The following is a 17,386-nucleotide window of genomic DNA, read 5'->3' as shown; positions in this document are numbered from 1 at the left end:
TGAGATTTGATCCCGCAATTCAAATGATGTCCTCAAGGACTCTTCCTGGAGCCTTCCTTGATAGGCTCCATACAGAGACTTCCCAAGTGCACCACTCATTGTAGCAAAAACTCATTGTAGCACCACTCATTGTATACCTGTCCAGACATCTCATCTTTATGGGGAAGTAAGATGTTATTAGAAGCATGAAAGCTTATCTCCCACAGAAGTTCCAACAAATACGTGGGCTCCGGGTAGGTTATGTGCCTGAATCTGAAGCAACCACTGTAGCAGGAGAATAGGATATATGGATAGGCTTGAGCCCATCATATCCTATTCCTACAGTGTGAAGTCAAGTTAACACTCCTCCTTGGACTGTGCAGATGAGAGATAAAGTGATTTCTAGGAAAACAATAACAATAAGCCCAGGAAGGGTACACAGATGCTGAGCATCCAAAAAAATGCCCATTAATTAAAATTTTTCACATTCTTGATACCAGTACTTCTATCACAGTAGTAAGAGAGTCCAGATTTCCCTTCCTTTCTGGACACACCAGCATAGCTGTATCAGGCAGTAACTTTATCCATTTGAGGAGATTTCGAAAAGAAAATACAACGTATTACTGTGTATTTTAACAAGCAGAGTGGACAGATATTACCAATTCCATTTTGATTACACTAAACAATACTTTTATTAAAGCAGTCTTTCACATCTCAACCCACATCCAAAGTGCTAACATTTTAGCAGCACACTTGGAGTAAAGTGGAAGATGTTTAGAGGCTTCTGTGCAGCGAGAATATAAGAATGAAAATCTTTATCAACCTGTTTATTTGCAGAATCGTTAAAAGCAGCATTAGCTCTGTGTTAGGACACAGGTCACCTTTAATGGGAAAGAGAATGCTCCGAACAGTACCATAAGCTCAGAAACTGGAAGGAGGGCCAAGCCAAGTGTATCTGTCGTGCAAATGTATACAATGGGGTCAAACAGACAGAGTCACAGAATACGTGCTTGGCCGCCTGTGCCCACTCTTTGGTTGGGGAGTCACAAGCTGGGCAGACTGATGTTTTAACATTTTAGTTCAAAAGGTCTTCAGATTTTGAAAGATATAAAGATACCAGCTTTTTCCTGTGATAAAATATTGTGGTTGTAGTCAGTGAAATTAATTTCAGTATTTTGAAATAATGGTTGAGAGCTGTAAAAATGACTGAGTCCCTGAAACTGAAGATGCTTTGCTCTGCAGATGGTAACTTGGGAATAGAAAACAAAAAGGTCAAGGGTGAAAGCAACGGGAAGAAAAATGCATGAAATATTTGGAGGACAGCTTGGCAAACAGACCTTACAAGAATGTTTTAAACAGGACAAAGGACGTTTGAGGACATCACACTTGATGCAGGAGGAAATAGAGGACTCGTGAAAGGGAAGACAAACTTCTAATATCTTTGAGCTGATTCATAAGAAGAATGAGGCTCTGACGCCCTGACAGCCAGCCACAACCCAGCAGATAAAGTAGCGCTGAGACCAGAATTGTGGTCTTTCTAGAACTCTCTTCTACTGCTTCATGTCTTGTTAATTCCCAGGACATGACGACAGCAGTGTTTGGGGAAATCTACTCTGGAAGCATTGTGCAAGAAGGATTAGAAAGGAAGCATCTGGAGTTGAGACAGCAACTGCTGCTGTGCTAAGGACGAGCCAGGAGGCTGGAGACAGAGCAGAGGCATCAAAGTGCAAGTGTCTGAAGGGGGCAGACAGGAGGACCCACTGCACTTTCCAGCCCAAACCGCCAGCACACCTGTGAGGCTACAGAGGCCAGACGGCTTGGGGAATTCGGGTCTGGCTTGCATCAGGCACTCGAGACAACAGCAGGATGCACACGATGAGGTGCTGTATAACTGGAAATGCAGGATTACAGTTCAGTCAGAGGTGGAAGCTGGAAATTTAGATTTGATAGTAATTGACATTAGAATGGATAGACTTTATATTTCAACTTACTAATTTGTTTAAAGGCAAATGGGTCACATCTGAAAGATAAATGGTAAAAAAAAAAAAAAAAAAGTATTTCCTGATGAAATTCATTGAGAAAGTTCTTCTCAGAACTTATTTACCAAAAAAAAAAAAAAAAAAAAAAGAACTTATTTACCAAAATTCAAATTTTATAACCATTGTTATTTCTCATGTCTTCCTGGTCTCAGTGCAGACAGCATGGTCATGAGGCCTCTGTGGAGGGTGGTAAGTTAATCTTTTGATACATCAGTAACCAATGTAGCTTTTTTTTTTTTACCCCCCAAAAGATGGGTCTCCTTTGGTTGTCTTCTAGCTGTACATATGCTAAACTCTTTCCAATTTCAAAGTCATTCATTTGATCAGCCCCATCTGGGTTTTAACGAAGGCACTGCTTAAAACCCCATCTGGTGCGTATGTGTATAAAGGATCACACAGGTCAAAAAGAAGTTACAGACTGGAAAAGCAAACAGGAGGTTAGTATTCTGGGAGCTTTAGAAAGTACGACTTCTGGTCTGAGAATAGTGACTAGAAAGCATTGACAAATTAAAAGTTACATAACTTTAAAAATTAAATTTACTTTTGGGGAAGTAAGATGTAGAGAGACGCAGTGAAAAATGTTGAGTTTGAAACAAACAAAACAGTGAAAGCCAGAAAGGTAGGAAAAGGTAGTTGTTAATTTAAAATAAAATATTCTCAGAGCAGTATGATTTGTGTTTCTATTCAGGATTATAAGTGACAAAACATGAAGAGGTAAAGGAATGAAAAGAGGGAAGCAAAGTAGTATAAAATGGACAGACGAGGTAGGAAATGAGAGAAGCAAGAATTCTCTTCCGTTTAAAAGACAAAGTGTTTAATTTGCAAGAAAAAGCCTGAGAGAATACTTTCTTTTCCTGCAAATTAATGGCCCCTTCTTTCTAACTCAGCATCTTTACACAGGGCATACTTATGAGCAGGATGACCATAGAGTTTAACATCCATACCAGGGTACCTTGGTCCAGGACATATGCAAAGCCAGACGGGCTAGCAAGACTGCTGCTGTCAGGAGCGTCCCCAGCAACCCAGAATGGGTATGGAGTTGATAAAAGCGGCCACAATTCCTCATCCCTCTGGGTATCCCCATCTGTTGCAGAACAACATCACGGTTCCTCCTGTGGAGAGGTGGACTCAGTCTTGACTCTAGTCTGGTCCTGTGATGTTCTGGCAAATACAGTGCTGCAGACGTGAAGTGCCAGTTCTGAGCCTTGGCCTCGAGGCACCTGGAGCATCTCTACTTTTCTGATGACTTCCTGCCATCCCCACTCAACCAAGCCCAAGCTGTTTGGTTAGAGGATCAAACACCATGAGGAAAGCTAAGTCACCCCACAGAAGCTGAACCACACCTGGCGTCCTGCAGACCACAGGAACCCAGCTGAGATCAGAACCACCCCAGAGCTCAGTCTCATTGCCTCTAAAACCATGAGCGGAACGAGGCTCCGAGTGCCAGAGTGGTCTACACAGAGCAGTGGTAACCCACAGGGCTCGTTCCCAGGGTCCCTGCTGGTCAGAAACCCAACAATCAAGTTTTCTACTGGAGTGAATCAACCCAATCCATTCACAACTGCGGAAAGGGGGAAGAGACCCAAGGCTCTCCAGCCAGAGCCCTGGAAGACAAGGAGCTGCTGCTTTAGGAAAAAAAAAAAAAAAAATCTCTTCTAGGAACTTAAGAGTGCTCCACCCAAAAATGTATTGGCTCTCTTAACGCTTGCTTCTAGGAAATTAAAATCTACTCATCTTAAATCTAAACACTGATAACTCATCGCACTTAAGTAGCATTTTATAATTGATACACTGTTTTATTTAAAACAAACTATGAAGCAGAAGCAGGGCAGGTCTCCTACTGCCCACTTTATGAACCAAGAGATCAAGTCACAGGGTGAGTTACAGGGCTCTTCACACACGGCCCACGGCAAAGCTACTGTCACAAGCACCCCTTACAACTGCACCCACAAACTTCCACCCTTCTCCTCCGTGCCCCTGGGGTAAAAATTTGGGTCAGTGTTGGTATATCCTTTTCCTTTCTTATAGAAGTAGGGATGACTTAGCTCAAGAGTTAATTTGGAGAGTAAATAAAACCATGTGTGAAGAGCACCTAGCACAGTACCTAACCTGATGTGAGGCCCTGTGCCCGCACTCACGGATCAGGCTCTCTTCCAGGATTAAAACCCTCAACCTCACACCGATGATCAGCACTGGAAATGATAAACTTTCACATAGTATAGGCAAATTTATTTCTACGGTAGAGGCATTTATTTTGGTTGTAGAAAAATAACACTATTTCAAGGTCAAGGTAACGAAGTAGAAGTATATGTTTTCCTTATAGATCCCTACTCAGATATCACATACAGTTTCAAGACATTCTTAAATTAACAAGGAACAAACGCAGAATCCAGGTAGTCTCTCAGCAGAAGAGATGCATTAAAGCTACGTTGTCAGTCCTGGAAACCAGAGAGTTTACAAAGTGATCTTGTGCAGCGATTCTCAAGGGTAGCGCGTGTGTGAGTACCCCAGGATTGTGGAAACCACAGCTGCGGTGGACCTGAGGCGAGTCACCAGGTTAAAAGCAAGCCCTTAGTCTCTGAACAGGGACTAAAGATTGGTTTCAAACTTGGTTTCTCAGGGAGAGGCAAAACACATGACGATTTCACTTGGTGCTCCTTCTCTGAGCCTCAGACTTAGGACTACTACTACTCTCGGGAACTGTTCTACAGCCTGGGTCAGCGTGTGACAGGTGTGTCCCTAATCCATTCACACACAGCTATCATCATCATCACACCACTGGGCACAGATGCCATCCTCCCCTCCCTGCCTCTCCTCCCACCCCACACAGCTGCTATGATTTATTTAAAAGGTAACCCCTCGTCCATTTCAAGCTCATGGACTACTAGTACCATGTTTATATTGGTACCATTTTTACTACCTCCAACCGTTCACTTACAGTACGATTTCATTTCATTTTATTTTATTTTTTTAAAGATTTATTTATTTATTTATGAGAGAGAGAGAGAGAGGCAGAGACACAGGAGGAGGGAGAAGCAGGCTCCATGCCGGGAGCCCGACGCGGGACTCGACCCCCGGACTCCAGGATCGCGCCCCGGGGCCAAAGGCAGGCGCCAAACTGCCGAGCCACCCAGGGATCCCCTACAGTACGATTTCAATACATGGTTGAAGCACAATTTTCCCACCTAAACTAAGACCATGAATCCAAAGAAAAAAAAGGGAACTAAGCCTTAAGCGACAAGTGTTGCTTCTAAAGCATCAACAGCTTGAAGAATGCAGTTTCCAAAGTGACCCATTTTGGACAGTCTCGGATATTCCCTGCACTGTTTGCCGTCTCAGATTATCGATGCAAACACAGGGACACAATACCTACTGTCTTCATCACGCCCTAAGCTCAGTACACCACACGTAATGTTACATAGTGAAAAGTTTTGGCCATTTAAGTAACTACCCACTTAAATATGAGGTTTTAGTACTTTGAAACTACAAACCAACTACCTAGGTGCACAGCCAGGCTAGGAAAGGGTTTCTCAACCACAGCAACACTGCTGTTTTGTGTTGGGTACTTTGGGAGCGGGGAGCCATCCCAGGCACAGCAGGACCCAGCTGGGCAGCCCTGGCCTCTGCCCACTACATGCCAGTGGCAACCCACTCCACGGCCCCATTTTGACAACCGAAAATATCTCTAGACATTGCCAAATGTCTTCCAGGGGTCAAAATCACCACCCTCCCACCCCGATGAGAACCACCGAGCTAGAATTTCGAGCTAGAATTTTACGTAGATATAATTGTCAACTGAGTGCACAGATGATACAAGACTCTACGTAATGATACTACTTCAGAGAGTGCAGCACAAGAGTTTCTGCTAGGGCACGCAGTTTCTACGCTGATCTACTAAAGTGTACAGTAACCCCCACACAACTATCCTCTTCCTATTGAAAACACAGACATGAGACAGGAAAAACAACAGAGCTAATCTGGCAACCACTTTTATATGACCCGATATACAGAAATATCCCCGGTTCCCATACATTTGCTGGATGAGCAGGAACCAAGTCACTGCAGGTGCCCCTCCTTCTGAATGCGGAGTCTCTCCTTCTCCACTTGCAAGCGTTCCTTCTCAATCTGCAGCTTCTCTGACTCAAATTTCAGAAACTGCAGCCTGTCTTTCTCCAGTTGCAAGCGTTCTCTCTCCAGTTTTAACTTCTCTGCTTCTATGTCCTGTGGCTGCAGGAGGGACTTCTCGCCTTGGCCAAGTTCACTCTCCAAAGACGGCTTCTCAGAGCTGACGATCCGGAGCCTCAGCTTCTCTCGCTCGATCTGCAGCCGCTCCTTCTCCAGCTGTAGCCGCTCGTGCTCCAGGTCCAGGTGGCGCAGCCGCTCCTTCTCCACCTGCAGCCGCTCCTTCTCCACCTGCAGCCGCTCGGCCTCGATATCCAGCCGCCGCTTCTCCAGCTCCAGCTTCTGCTTCTCAATGTTCACCAGCAAGTGGGGCTCATCGTAGGCAGACCGAGATGGCGTCGAGTTCAAGGTAAAAAACTCATCGATGTGCGGAAAATCAGGAAGTTCATTCTCCCTCCTGGAATCCGGTATGACGGACGACAATATTTCTTCCTCCTCCTCGATCTCAAACTAGAAGGAAAAAGCCACACTCAGTATGTATTTCTACTTCGTGGTTATTAATCTGTCTAAACACTTCCTTCACCAAGTTTCCGGATTGTGCAAGCATATAAAACCACTTATTTTGAGTTTTGAAAACTATTTATAATGAATGACAAACGTCACTCATAGGTTCCGCCCTTAAACAACAAGGGTTTGAGCTGTGCGGGTCCACCTGGATGCAAACTCTTTCGTAAATACAGGACAGTACTGGAAACGTATTCTCTTATGATTTTCTTAATATTTTTTTCTCTACAGCTTGCTTTTAAGAATACAATATATAATGTATAAAACACACAAAATACGTGGTCATCGACTGCTTGTGTTATTATCGGAAGGCTTCGGGTCAACAGCAGGCTCCCAGTAGGTAAGCTCTGGGGGAGTCCAACCTCATATATCACTTTTCCAGGGAGCAGGAGGTGGCACCCCGGCACCTACCCCCGTTGTCCAAGGGTCACCTGTATATATAAGTAGGAGAAGTGTATTTGGTTCAAAGAGAGATGAATGACATGAAGAGAGAACAATGGAATGAGTGTCAGGTACTACTTTTAAGTCACCTGAACGACAGAGCACTTCACTGCTCCGGGCCTGTCATAAACTCCTAGAATTGAAGGTGTGAGAAGAAAGAGGATTCCCAGGCTCATACTAACCTCGGGGCTCTGGGGATCTCTCTCCTCCTCTTCCACTTTGACCTCAGTCAAGGATCCACCTGCATCCCGGAAATCTGCCACATTCTGCCAATCAAAATTTGTGTCACTACGGAATCCAATCTTTTCATCGATGTCCTCAGTGAGCGAGTCATCTAAGTCGGATGTGGGAAGGGGAAACCCCGAGCCGACCAGCTTCATGTTGGCCTTCATCCTCTTCCTCTTCATGAGCGCCCGCCAGTCCAGGTACCTCCTCTTCACCTCTGTCCCGGTCCTCTGTTCTCCCTCCCCGACGGCATTCACACACTGTGCAATCTCCTCCCAGGCCATCCGCTTCATCACATTGATTGTGGTGTTGAGCTGCTTGGAAAAAATGACTTCTTTCCGTTTTGTAATCTCTTTCAAAAGGGTCTGAGTCTCTTGAACACTAAAATTGCTTTTCCTCTTCCTTTTCAACTGCTTCATTTTCCTAACTTTAAATGCAGAGTTTTTAGAGAAGATGGGCAAAGTTGAGAAATGCTACAAAGCACAGGAATCAAGGGCAATCTCTTGTTGGCACTTTGTTCAAATCAGAGTTTTCCACTCATCTAGTAGCACAGGCAGGCTGAATAATTCCTGGAGAGAAACAAGTGCAAATCCATCAGCCTGCAGCTTCTGCAGGACTTCCCTCATGAGATGCACACAGGATTTAGGAAAAAGCACACACCTCTCATCTGACTCAGCACTGCCTCTCCTTCCCTCTCTGCCAGCCCCACTGCCAGCCCCGGTACCATCGGTGGCCCCCTGCCCTCATCTGGGCAGTTGTCCTGGCCCCGGAGTGCCACTGGCCACCCTGCCACCTTCACCACCCCTTGTCCCCCTTCTCCACTCCTAGAGCATGCTCTCTCCTCATTCTCCCCCAACCCCTGCTTCTCCACTCCCATGGCATGCTCTCTCCTCCTACCCCTGCCTCTCTACTCCCAGGGCATGCTCTCTTCTACTCCTGCCTGTCTACTCCCAGGGCATGCTGCCCCCACCCCACCCCCCGCCCCGCCACCTCCACTCCTGGGGCATGCTCTCTCCTGCCCTGACCCCTACTTACTTCTCCACTCCTTGGGTGTGCTCTCTCCTCCCCACTGCTTCTAGTCACCCAGAATCATCCTTCTCCCATCCTGAGCCTCTGTGCACCCAGTCCCCTCTGCCTAGGAAATGGACACTTGACAAAAACTAACCACATTTCACATTTGATTGTTCACATTTGATTCCAAGTCCATTTAGTGAACATTCTAGACACCTGTAATTTTAAGGGATCACATTTAATTTACTCTGGCCTACATTAGTACCCTTGTGTAATTTAAATTATCAGTGGGTTGGGCAAGTATTCAGTATTCCTCTAGAGGCCCCTGAAGAGTACTTAGGAGGTTCTAGAGTCACAAACTTTTAAGCATATTTTTATTTATCTTTTTGCATATATATATATTTTATATTTATATAGAAATATTGTCTTTTTATATATTTATATAAAAGGACTGAAGCAAACTGATTTATACATTGTTACACCAGTCCCAAAATGCTCCTCCTTAGTACCCATGTCACAGCACACCAGAGAATTACTGAAGTGGTAACTTGGCTTTTGCCTTCTCTACCATCTGGCCCAGCACTAATGGGGTCTGGGAGATGGTAGCCGACTTGCTCCAAAGGCTGTGTCCTCAATACATAACACTGTGCCTAACAAACAGGAGGTACAAATACAACTTAAAATAAGGTGATGGGGGATGGGAAAGGATAGAAAGTGAAAAAGAAAATCACTCAAGGAAGGTAAGCTACCAAAACTATGAAAAGAAAACGTTAAGTAAAAAGGCTGTGTTGCTACCATAGTCTGTATGGACCAAAGAGGAGTAAGGAGATTATCAGAGACATATTTTTAGTATGAAATCGGCAGGTGAGATGTCCCTAAAAACAGAACAAGGAGCTATAATAATATCAAATTCCTTATTATATTAAATACAATGTATTGATGCCTTTTTGTTTCCAAAAGATATAGGATGTTTCAGAGCATTTATGCAGCTTCTTGAACCATTTAAAAAGTGCTAGCAAAGTTTTAAGGTAAAAGCATGCTAAAAATACAGATATTCACCAATAGGAGATTAGATGAATAAACTAACCACAGCCACATAGAATACGTGTTATAAATGCTATAGGAGAGTATGGATATGGCTTAGCACAACACTGTTCCTGTGTAAATATATCTTAGATCTCCAGACAGTTAACTGTGTCAAAACCTGACATCTTCTGATTAATGTAAGAAAATACCAAAATCAGTGCCCCTTGAGTTGAAATTTGGTAGCTCTATTTGTACAGATAGAACCAAAGCTATGTTTGCAGGACTTTTCCCCCTCCTGTTCTTTCCTGTATATTTTGATACTCCTACAACACAGTTTGGGTTTCTGTCATCCATTACCCAGTAACTTACTCAGATATTTATTGAGCTCCTACTACGTGACAGGCACATATTCCCACTGTTGAGGATGGAACATCTCACAGAACGTTTAAAGATGCCATTTTATATGTCAAATACTCCCCCCTTTTATGTCGGTTGTGTTCCCTGTCTTTGCAGAAGGTAATCTGGTAGGTGCAACCTCTAAAAGCCCCACAGACCTTGCATGCCCCAACAGAGACCACTGAAATCATTCTTTCCTGGCTGGAAATAGGTATGTCGTTCACTTACATAATCCTTGTGAAGATGTACCACCAAAGGTATATTATTACCTGGATATAATACTGTTTTTTCAAGGACTAACACTTGAGCATGAAGTTCCTAAATACTCTGTGATAAGACAGAATTAAGAGGTCCAAGGAAAATCAGATTGTCAATTCTGGGTACAAAAAAAAAAAATTTTTTTTTTTTTTTTTTTTTGTAAATTCGTTAGTCTGTTCAAGAAAAAAAAAAAAAAAAAAAAACACAAAATATTCCAAACTTCCCCAAGCCCCCCGTTTCCCCGCGCCCACATGTTTTTAGAGGAAATTCGCTTCCCCGCCCAACAGGATGCTCTTCTCTGAAACTTGCGGCAGGTGAATAAGTGAAGTTTACTGCGAAGCCACCTGTTACCGGAATGATACACCTGCCGCCTGCCCAGGGGCCGCCCGGTAAGGGCCGCGGGGAAGCACCGGGGGAGACGAAGCCTCCCGGAGGCCACCCTGGAGAAAGTGGCGCAGGCTCCGCGCAGCGCAGCGGCCGCACCTGGCGGCAGGTGCGGGGACCAGGAAGGATGGAGCAGAGTCGGGACAGGGCGCGCGGGGAGCCCGGCGGCCGCAGCCCTCCCTCTGCACCGCCCGCCCCCGCCCCCGGTCGGCTGCCACTTCCAGGAGTCGCAGTCCCGCTACCACGCAGATCCAGGGCCACCGCCGGCGCGGGGGGTACCGCACCTGCCACAGACCCCGCTGGGACCTTCCCCGCGGCGAGGGCACCCACCGTCCGCGGAGCCGCCGCCGCCGCCGCCCCGGGACACGCCGGCTCACCTGTGACCCCGGCGGCACCTCCGCCCGATCGCCTCTAAGGGGTTAGAAAAAAAAAAGATCCCTCATGGGTGCCCCGCCCACCGCTTTCGCCCGCCCCCCCCCCCTTGCCGCCGCCCATTGGCTAGCGCGGATGCCACTCGTTCGAAGCGGCGCACCCATTGGCCCGGAGTGTATTGCCATTCTGACTGAGGGCCCGCCCCAGGTCTGGCCTCACAATGGGAATCGAGTCCCCAACCGGTTCCGGGTTAGTGCCCTGGAATTCCGCCCCCTTGCGATTCACGGCCTCCCGCTCTGCGCTCCGGCGTTGGCGCGCGGTGCTGTCAGTCAAGTGGGCTCTGGGAGCCGATTGGCCCTCGGCGATCAGCCTGCGGCGCTGTTCCGCCTGATTGGGGCCTGGTAGCCCCGCCTCCGAACGCGGCCCCTGTCCTTGACCCTCACCTGTTAAAAGGGCAGAGAGGGGGCGGGGACCTTGGCGTTGCTCCAGGAGTCCCTCCGAGTCCGCTTGCACCTTCTGGTCCCCCGGGTGCGGCTTCGGTGGCTTCAGCATTCCTCTGAGACAACCCCTGCCTCGTGCCGGTGGTGTCCACGCAGCTCAGCCGGTGCTGACCACCCCGAGACCCCCCAAAACTGGATGTGCTGACATTGTGTCCCCTGTGTCCCCACCCTGTGCCCTCCTCCCTCTGGGTCCAGTTCTCCCTGCCGCCCCCCGCCCCTGGGCCTGGTGTCACTGGTGAGTCTGGGGTGGTGACATGTGTCTCCTGTGTCCCAACCCTGTGCCCTCCCCCCTCTGGGTCCAGTCTCTCTCATCCAGGTTTGCACGATAAACGGATGCTCAGTTGCATCTCAGCTTGAGAGGCATCACATCATGTTGTTAGCAGAGGTGTAGCTTGAGGAGGTCCATGGCATCCCGTATTGGCACCTGCTAAATCCTACAGCAGCCCTGCACCAGCTGCCCCCCTCGCCATGGGAACCTTTCCTGGGACGTTCCTGATCCAGCACAGTACCTGGGATATACTAGGCACTCAAAAGAGATTTGGTGAATACATGATGGAATATTCCAGATGAACCATGAATGCTTGCTGAACATTCCTGGAGGAACTCTCTTCCATAAAACAGGACGTCCTTATGAAGTCCGCTCTTTGAAATGTGATGATCACTTTAACCGTTCAGATGTTCACTAAGGAGGCTGTGTGAGAGGCATGCCGATACTTTTGCCTAAGTAGAACAAAAATAGGGTTTGTTTGTTTGTTTTTAAATAATGAGAACTTGGATTTTATAATTTTGGCTTTTGTTTGTGGTGGGTGTTTTTTGGGTGAGAAGAGAATCACCCATCCTGACTGTGAGCAGACACTTTCTCTGTTCACTTACAGAGTTTGTGCCCAGCTGGAATCTGTTTATCTACCTCACTAATGGGGATAACATCCAGAAAGTGTCGGTAAATGTTGAGAACCTTCTGCTTTCAAATGAACTATTGAAGCTTCTTGCAACGAAACCTCAGTTTCTGTGCGGATTGCAAGATCTTTCCAGAAAGATTCACTATTTGTTCTTGGCTTTTACTTGTGTGAGTTGGATATGGACTCATGAGGGAGAGATGGAGGGTAATCCAAAATGCCTATTATTAGTGCCCCATTACAAACCTGATAGTCTGTTTCTCAATTTGATTTTTGTTACTACTAGTTTCAGGCTCAAGATTTGACTAATTCTAGAACTGAGCTGCCCACCTATGGTAGCCACTAGTCACTAGCCTTTGCTTGAAATGTGGGTACTACAACTGGATAACTGAGTTTTAGGTCAATTTAATCTTAATTAATTTTAATTTAAAAGCAGAATTCAGTTAGCTCAGTGACTGGATAACTCGAAGTATGGTTGCAAAACTTGAGTTATGTGAATCTACTTTTTGAACTGTTAATTTTTTGAAATCTAAATACTGATGGAGTAGGGGCTCCTGGCTGGCTCAAGTCAGTAGAGCATGTGACTCTGGATCCTGGGGTCATGGCTGGATGTGGAGATTGCTTCCTTGCTTCCTTAAATACATACATACATACATACAGTTGGAGTATTTCTGATAAATTAGCATCTGAGTTGAGATGTACCATAAGAGTAAAATATACACAGGATGTCAAAGACTTAGTATAAAAATGTACAATGCCTCATTGGCAATTTTCATATTGATTATAAGTTACATTATAAAATGTTGCTTAATTGGGTTCAGCAATTAATTAAAATTAATTTTACCTGTGATTTTTTTCCTTTTTAAAATGAGACTAATAGGAAATTTCATCTCATGCGTGTGGTTTGCGTTATATTTCTATTAGACAAAGCTGTTCTAGGCTGTACCTGGCCACAGCTTATTAAAAGTTTCAAAATGTAATCGTTAGATAAAATGTATTTCTTTGCCTGTTATTTAATCGAAGGGAAAGAAGAACGTCACTTGTGCCATCTATCCTCCAAATGCAGTTTATTTAAGAAAAAAGGAGCCCCGTGGACGTGATATAACCTATGTCATATATAAATAGTACTGTGCCACACTGATTTTGCAAGGACACCCTCGCCTTGTACACGTCTGGCTTCCTCCTGACTCATCCTTGTGACAAACTCTTATTCCTCAAAACCAGCTTTGCCCTAACACCCCGAGAATATATCAACTCGTCTTTTTTCATAAGAGTTCTATGCTTATACATGTTCTAGTTAGATTTCCACTGTTCTGCCCTTCCCTTTCTCTGCTCTCTAGCACCTGGCACATTACCTGGCACCTAAGCAAGCAAAAGTGTATTTGTTGAATTGAACTGAACATTGACAAAACTCACTCTGTTTTGCCCTCTGTGATGTTCCACCAAACTCCTTGCTATTTTCATCATCCCTCGGTTAAATTATAAGGGTTTGTAAAATGACACTGAAAGCATTTCACCAGCAAACTTCATGTTTCTAAAAACTTTACATTGAATGGGAACCCAGTGTGGTTCCTATAGAAACTGCTACCATTCTTTTCCTTTAGATTTTCTCTTATAACTGAAAAAAATAGGAAATGTTAGAACACGAGCTATTTAAAAAGGGTAATCATAATCGCAAGAGGGATAGCAGATTTCAATTTTGAAGATCAGTCTGGTACCACATCTTGAGAAGCTGGATGGGTCCTGGCATTGCAGCTAGCACTGGCTGTGGTTAGGTCACCAATTTTGTTTATGGTGAGAGGTTTGGTTTCTGCTGGGATAGCCTATGAAATAGTACTGGCTGGTGCTTATTAGGAAAGTCATTAATAATACTTTTTCAGAAAATCACCTGTGCATGGAGTTGACCATGGGAGAAGCAGATCGATTACAGATCTACTCTTGCAATTTGGAATGTGTGCCCTGGTGGTGACTTTCTATTTGGAGCCCATTTAAAAGATTCACTCTTGATACATATACGTTCTTGGTTTTTCTCTCCTACTTGGCAGTCAGAGAGGCCTCTTGTTGAAAACAGTTTTAACAGTTTAGTGGGTTGACCATCTGTATCTTTGAGTCACCTGCAGAATGAGTTTTATTCATGCAAAATAGCCTATATTTTAAATCACCCCATCCCATGTATATACTGAATACTTAGATTGATTTAGCCCTTTTTGCATCATGTATCAATAGAAAAACTGCATAAATGTAATCTTAATAATAAAGATTAATCATATTGTTTTCTCAGTATGAGAAATTACTATGACTCTTTGTAACCTCTTGGTTGTTTTTTATGCATGTGCATTCTTGAGTTCTATTTGTAAGAATTGTACCAAGTTTTGGAGCAGGGAGCTTCTCATCCAGTGGCCAATTCACTTTCCTCATCTCTTTTTGAAAATAACGATTGAATATTATTCTGTTCCAGACACTGACCTAAGGGCTTCATACATGTGACTCTATCTCACTATCACCATAACCCCAGTATTCCTTATAGTTTGTAGGTCAGGGACCCGAGGCTACATGCTGTGATGTGTCCCTCTGAGGCTGTACACGCAGCAGGTGGCAGAACTGGAGTGGAAGCCCAGGTGGTCTGTACACTCAACTCCCCCTCCCCTCTCACTCTCAGTGGATGGTATTGCTAGCTGCCAGGAGACTTAAAGGTGGCCAAACATTTGGAAAGATTTTCCTAGAGTGGAGAAACAATAGCTCTCTGCCACCACACACACACACACGCACACACACATACTCCAAACCCATCTTTTCCCTAACATTTTGGACTGTGTTATAAGCTCCTCAAAGGCAGGGATCTGTCATTTGTCTTTTATCACCAGCACCTAGCAGGGCAGTAGGCCTGTGCATTTACTTTTTGCTTCCAAACAAATTTAGATTTAGGGCTGTGGAATGGACGATGGTCATATAATTAATTCCTTTGAGCAGTAGCCTTAGCCAGGGAATCCATCAATGATTAGGAGCTGCCTGAGAACTGTTCTATACTACATTGTCCATTGCTTTTGCTTCACTTTTTCACCAATTTCCACAGAATACCTTCTAGACACCACGGCACTGTTGTCTCCAGGCCAAGTTTGTTCTTGACTTTTTCCCTATTCAGATTGTCTGTGGGGTGTAATAGTGACTGTGATCAATACACAAAAACAACAACAGAAGTGTAAATGGGATTCTGAGTTGGCTTAGGCAACTTGGCTTCAGTTACTCAGCTCATTTAATTTTTTTTAAAGTAACCTCTATGCCCAACGTGGGGCTTGAACTTATGAGCCTGAGATCGAGAGTCTCAGGTTGTACAGACTGAACCAGCCAGATGTCCCTCATTTAAATGTTTAAAAGACAAGAGCTTTGATTCCTGGCAAAACTCTTTGGGTTCAACTGTAGAAACAAGGAAAAAGACAGAAGGGACACAGAAATAAAAGGCATTTCACAAGATTCAGAAATAGAGAGCACCTCAAATTTTAGCCCACCTCCCATTCCCAAACACACACTTTCTGAATACCCTTGATGGCGGTACACTGTATCTGCAAGGCCAAGTTGTGACAATACAGATTGAAACCATAGTTCACAAAGTGGATATGGGGGATCCAGGTGATAATAGTCATTTTTCAAAGTGATTTCTTTTTTTAAAATATTTTATTTATTTATTCATGAGAGCCACAGAAAGAGAGGCAGAAACATAGGCAGAAGGAGGAGCAGCAGTCTCCATGCAAGGAGCCCAATGTGGGACTCGATCCTGGTACTCCAGGATTAGGCCCTGAGCCAAAAGCAGACGCTCAACTGCTGAGCCACCCAGGTGTCCCTCAAAGTGATTTTTAACTTCATAAAAAGATAAATCCAAAATAATTTATTAATGATGATACTGCATTGACATTATCTGTCCTTTATTTCCATCCTCCCAGTGTTATACTTCTATGCCTGTCTAACAAGAAAGCAGAGGGGTTCATGGCGTGTGTCACTGCTGAGCAGTGGTCAGCCTGAGACCACATCACCAGGGGGACCAATGCACTGGCTCTGGCCCTGGGTCCTCTCCACTCGCCTGTTAACTCCAGAGACTCATGCTCTCCCGCTTCAGATAGCATGTTCTTCCATATCAAATTATTTGATTTCTCAAAGACTTAATGACTTGGAAGACAAAAGACAAAAACCATAAGGCAAAATATGCCCATGTTGTGTTTTTTCCAACCCTCCCCCCCCCCCATTCCCTTCCTTTCTAGCTAGGAAATAGAACGCCTACGCCTGCTGGATGCTCCCTGGTTACTAGACACTGTTAAGTACTTGGTACATGTTGTCTCTTACAAGGGACTTACCATTAGGGAAACTGAGGCATGGAATTTAGTACAAACCATCATTTTATTTTATATTTTATTTTTTGAAAGATTTTTATCTATTTATTCATGAGTGACACACAGAGAGAGGCAGAGACACAGGCAGAGGGAGAAGCAGGCTCCCTGTGGGGAGCGATGTAGAACTCGATCCCAGGACTCCAGGATCACACCCTGAGCCAAAGACAAAAGCTCAACACTGAGCCACCCAGGCATCCCCAGGACATAACATCATTTTAAAGGAAACAGAGGCTCCAAAGCTAGGTTGCTTACTCCAGGTCACACAGCAAGGACGTGGTAGAACCATGATGCTTGTACTGATTCCAGCTCCTTGCTTCACCGAACCATTGTGAATACTTTCTCTCTGGGCAAGAAATGATTTTTCCAAATTACCATAGAGCTGAAAAAACTTCCAGAAATCAGTGGCAACTTACAGAGCTGTTGAGAACCTATCAGCAACCCACAGCCTAAGTTGTAGGTCACAGAAGACCTCTCTCAGGGGTTCTGGCTCCGACTCCTTCCAGACGCTTCTGTCTACCTTCTCCTGGTTTGGGTTCTTATACTACCCTTCGCTCTCTTACATGATCACTAACTTTCCTTCTTAATACCCCTCCTTCTACATGGCGTTCTCACCACGGACTCCGCTACTCTTCCTTTTAGCTCCCTCCCTACTTTTTTCTCATTAATCAAAAATGCATAGCTGAAGATATTTCTACCATTGCATATAATAATTTAATAATAATCAAATAATCATCTGGCTGCCAGTCATAAGTTCCACAATGGATGAGTAACAGATTATATAATATTTTCTT

The 17,386-nt window shown here is 44.8% G+C and overlaps 1 protein-coding gene across 3 annotated transcripts; it reads right to left on the bottom strand.

The window, feature by feature from the left end:
- Window positions 1–5,991: 5,991 nt before the first annotated feature.
- On the bottom strand, window positions 5,992–10,931 carry MSANTD4 (Myb/SANT DNA binding domain containing 4 with coiled-coils). Of its 3 annotated transcripts, none has more exons than XM_025465676.3 (3): window positions 10,823–10,931; window positions 7,328–7,939; window positions 5,992–6,650 (listed from the first exon to the last, which is right to left on the bottom strand). In XM_025465676.3, exons 2-3 carry the CDS (start codon window positions 7,787–7,789, stop codon window positions 6,075–6,077), a joined length of 1,038 nt encoding a protein of 345 aa, XP_025321461.1. In that variant the 5' UTR covers window positions 7,790–7,939; window positions 10,823–10,931; the 3' UTR covers window positions 5,992–6,074. The 3 variants fall into 3 exon arrangements, with proteins under 3 accessions (XP_025321461.1, XP_025321463.1, XP_025321462.1); XM_025465678.3 differs by having other exon boundaries at window positions 10,776–10,911; XM_025465677.3 differs by having other exon boundaries at window positions 10,730–10,871.
- Between the last annotated feature and the right edge of the window lie 6,455 nt (window positions 10,932–17,386).

The sequence above is a fragment of the Canis lupus genome, chromosome 5 (assembly GCF_003254725.2).
Source record: "Canis lupus dingo isolate Sandy chromosome 5, ASM325472v2, whole genome shotgun sequence".
Lineage (NCBI taxonomy): Eukaryota > Metazoa > Chordata > Mammalia > Carnivora > Canidae > Canis > Canis lupus.
This window is presented reverse-complemented; position numbering and strand designations above follow the sequence as displayed.

Bases quoted from the DNA above. Each gene is read 5' to 3' on its own strand.
- MSANTD4 (XM_025465676.3), bottom strand. From the start codon at position 7,789: ATGAAGCAGTTGAAAAGGAAGAGGAAAAGCAATTTTAGTGTTCAAGAG. The intron at 6,651-7,327 runs GTTAGTATGAGC...TTTTCCTTCTAG, and splicing joins GAGATCCCCAGAGCCCCGAG to TTTGAGATCGAGGAGGAGGA.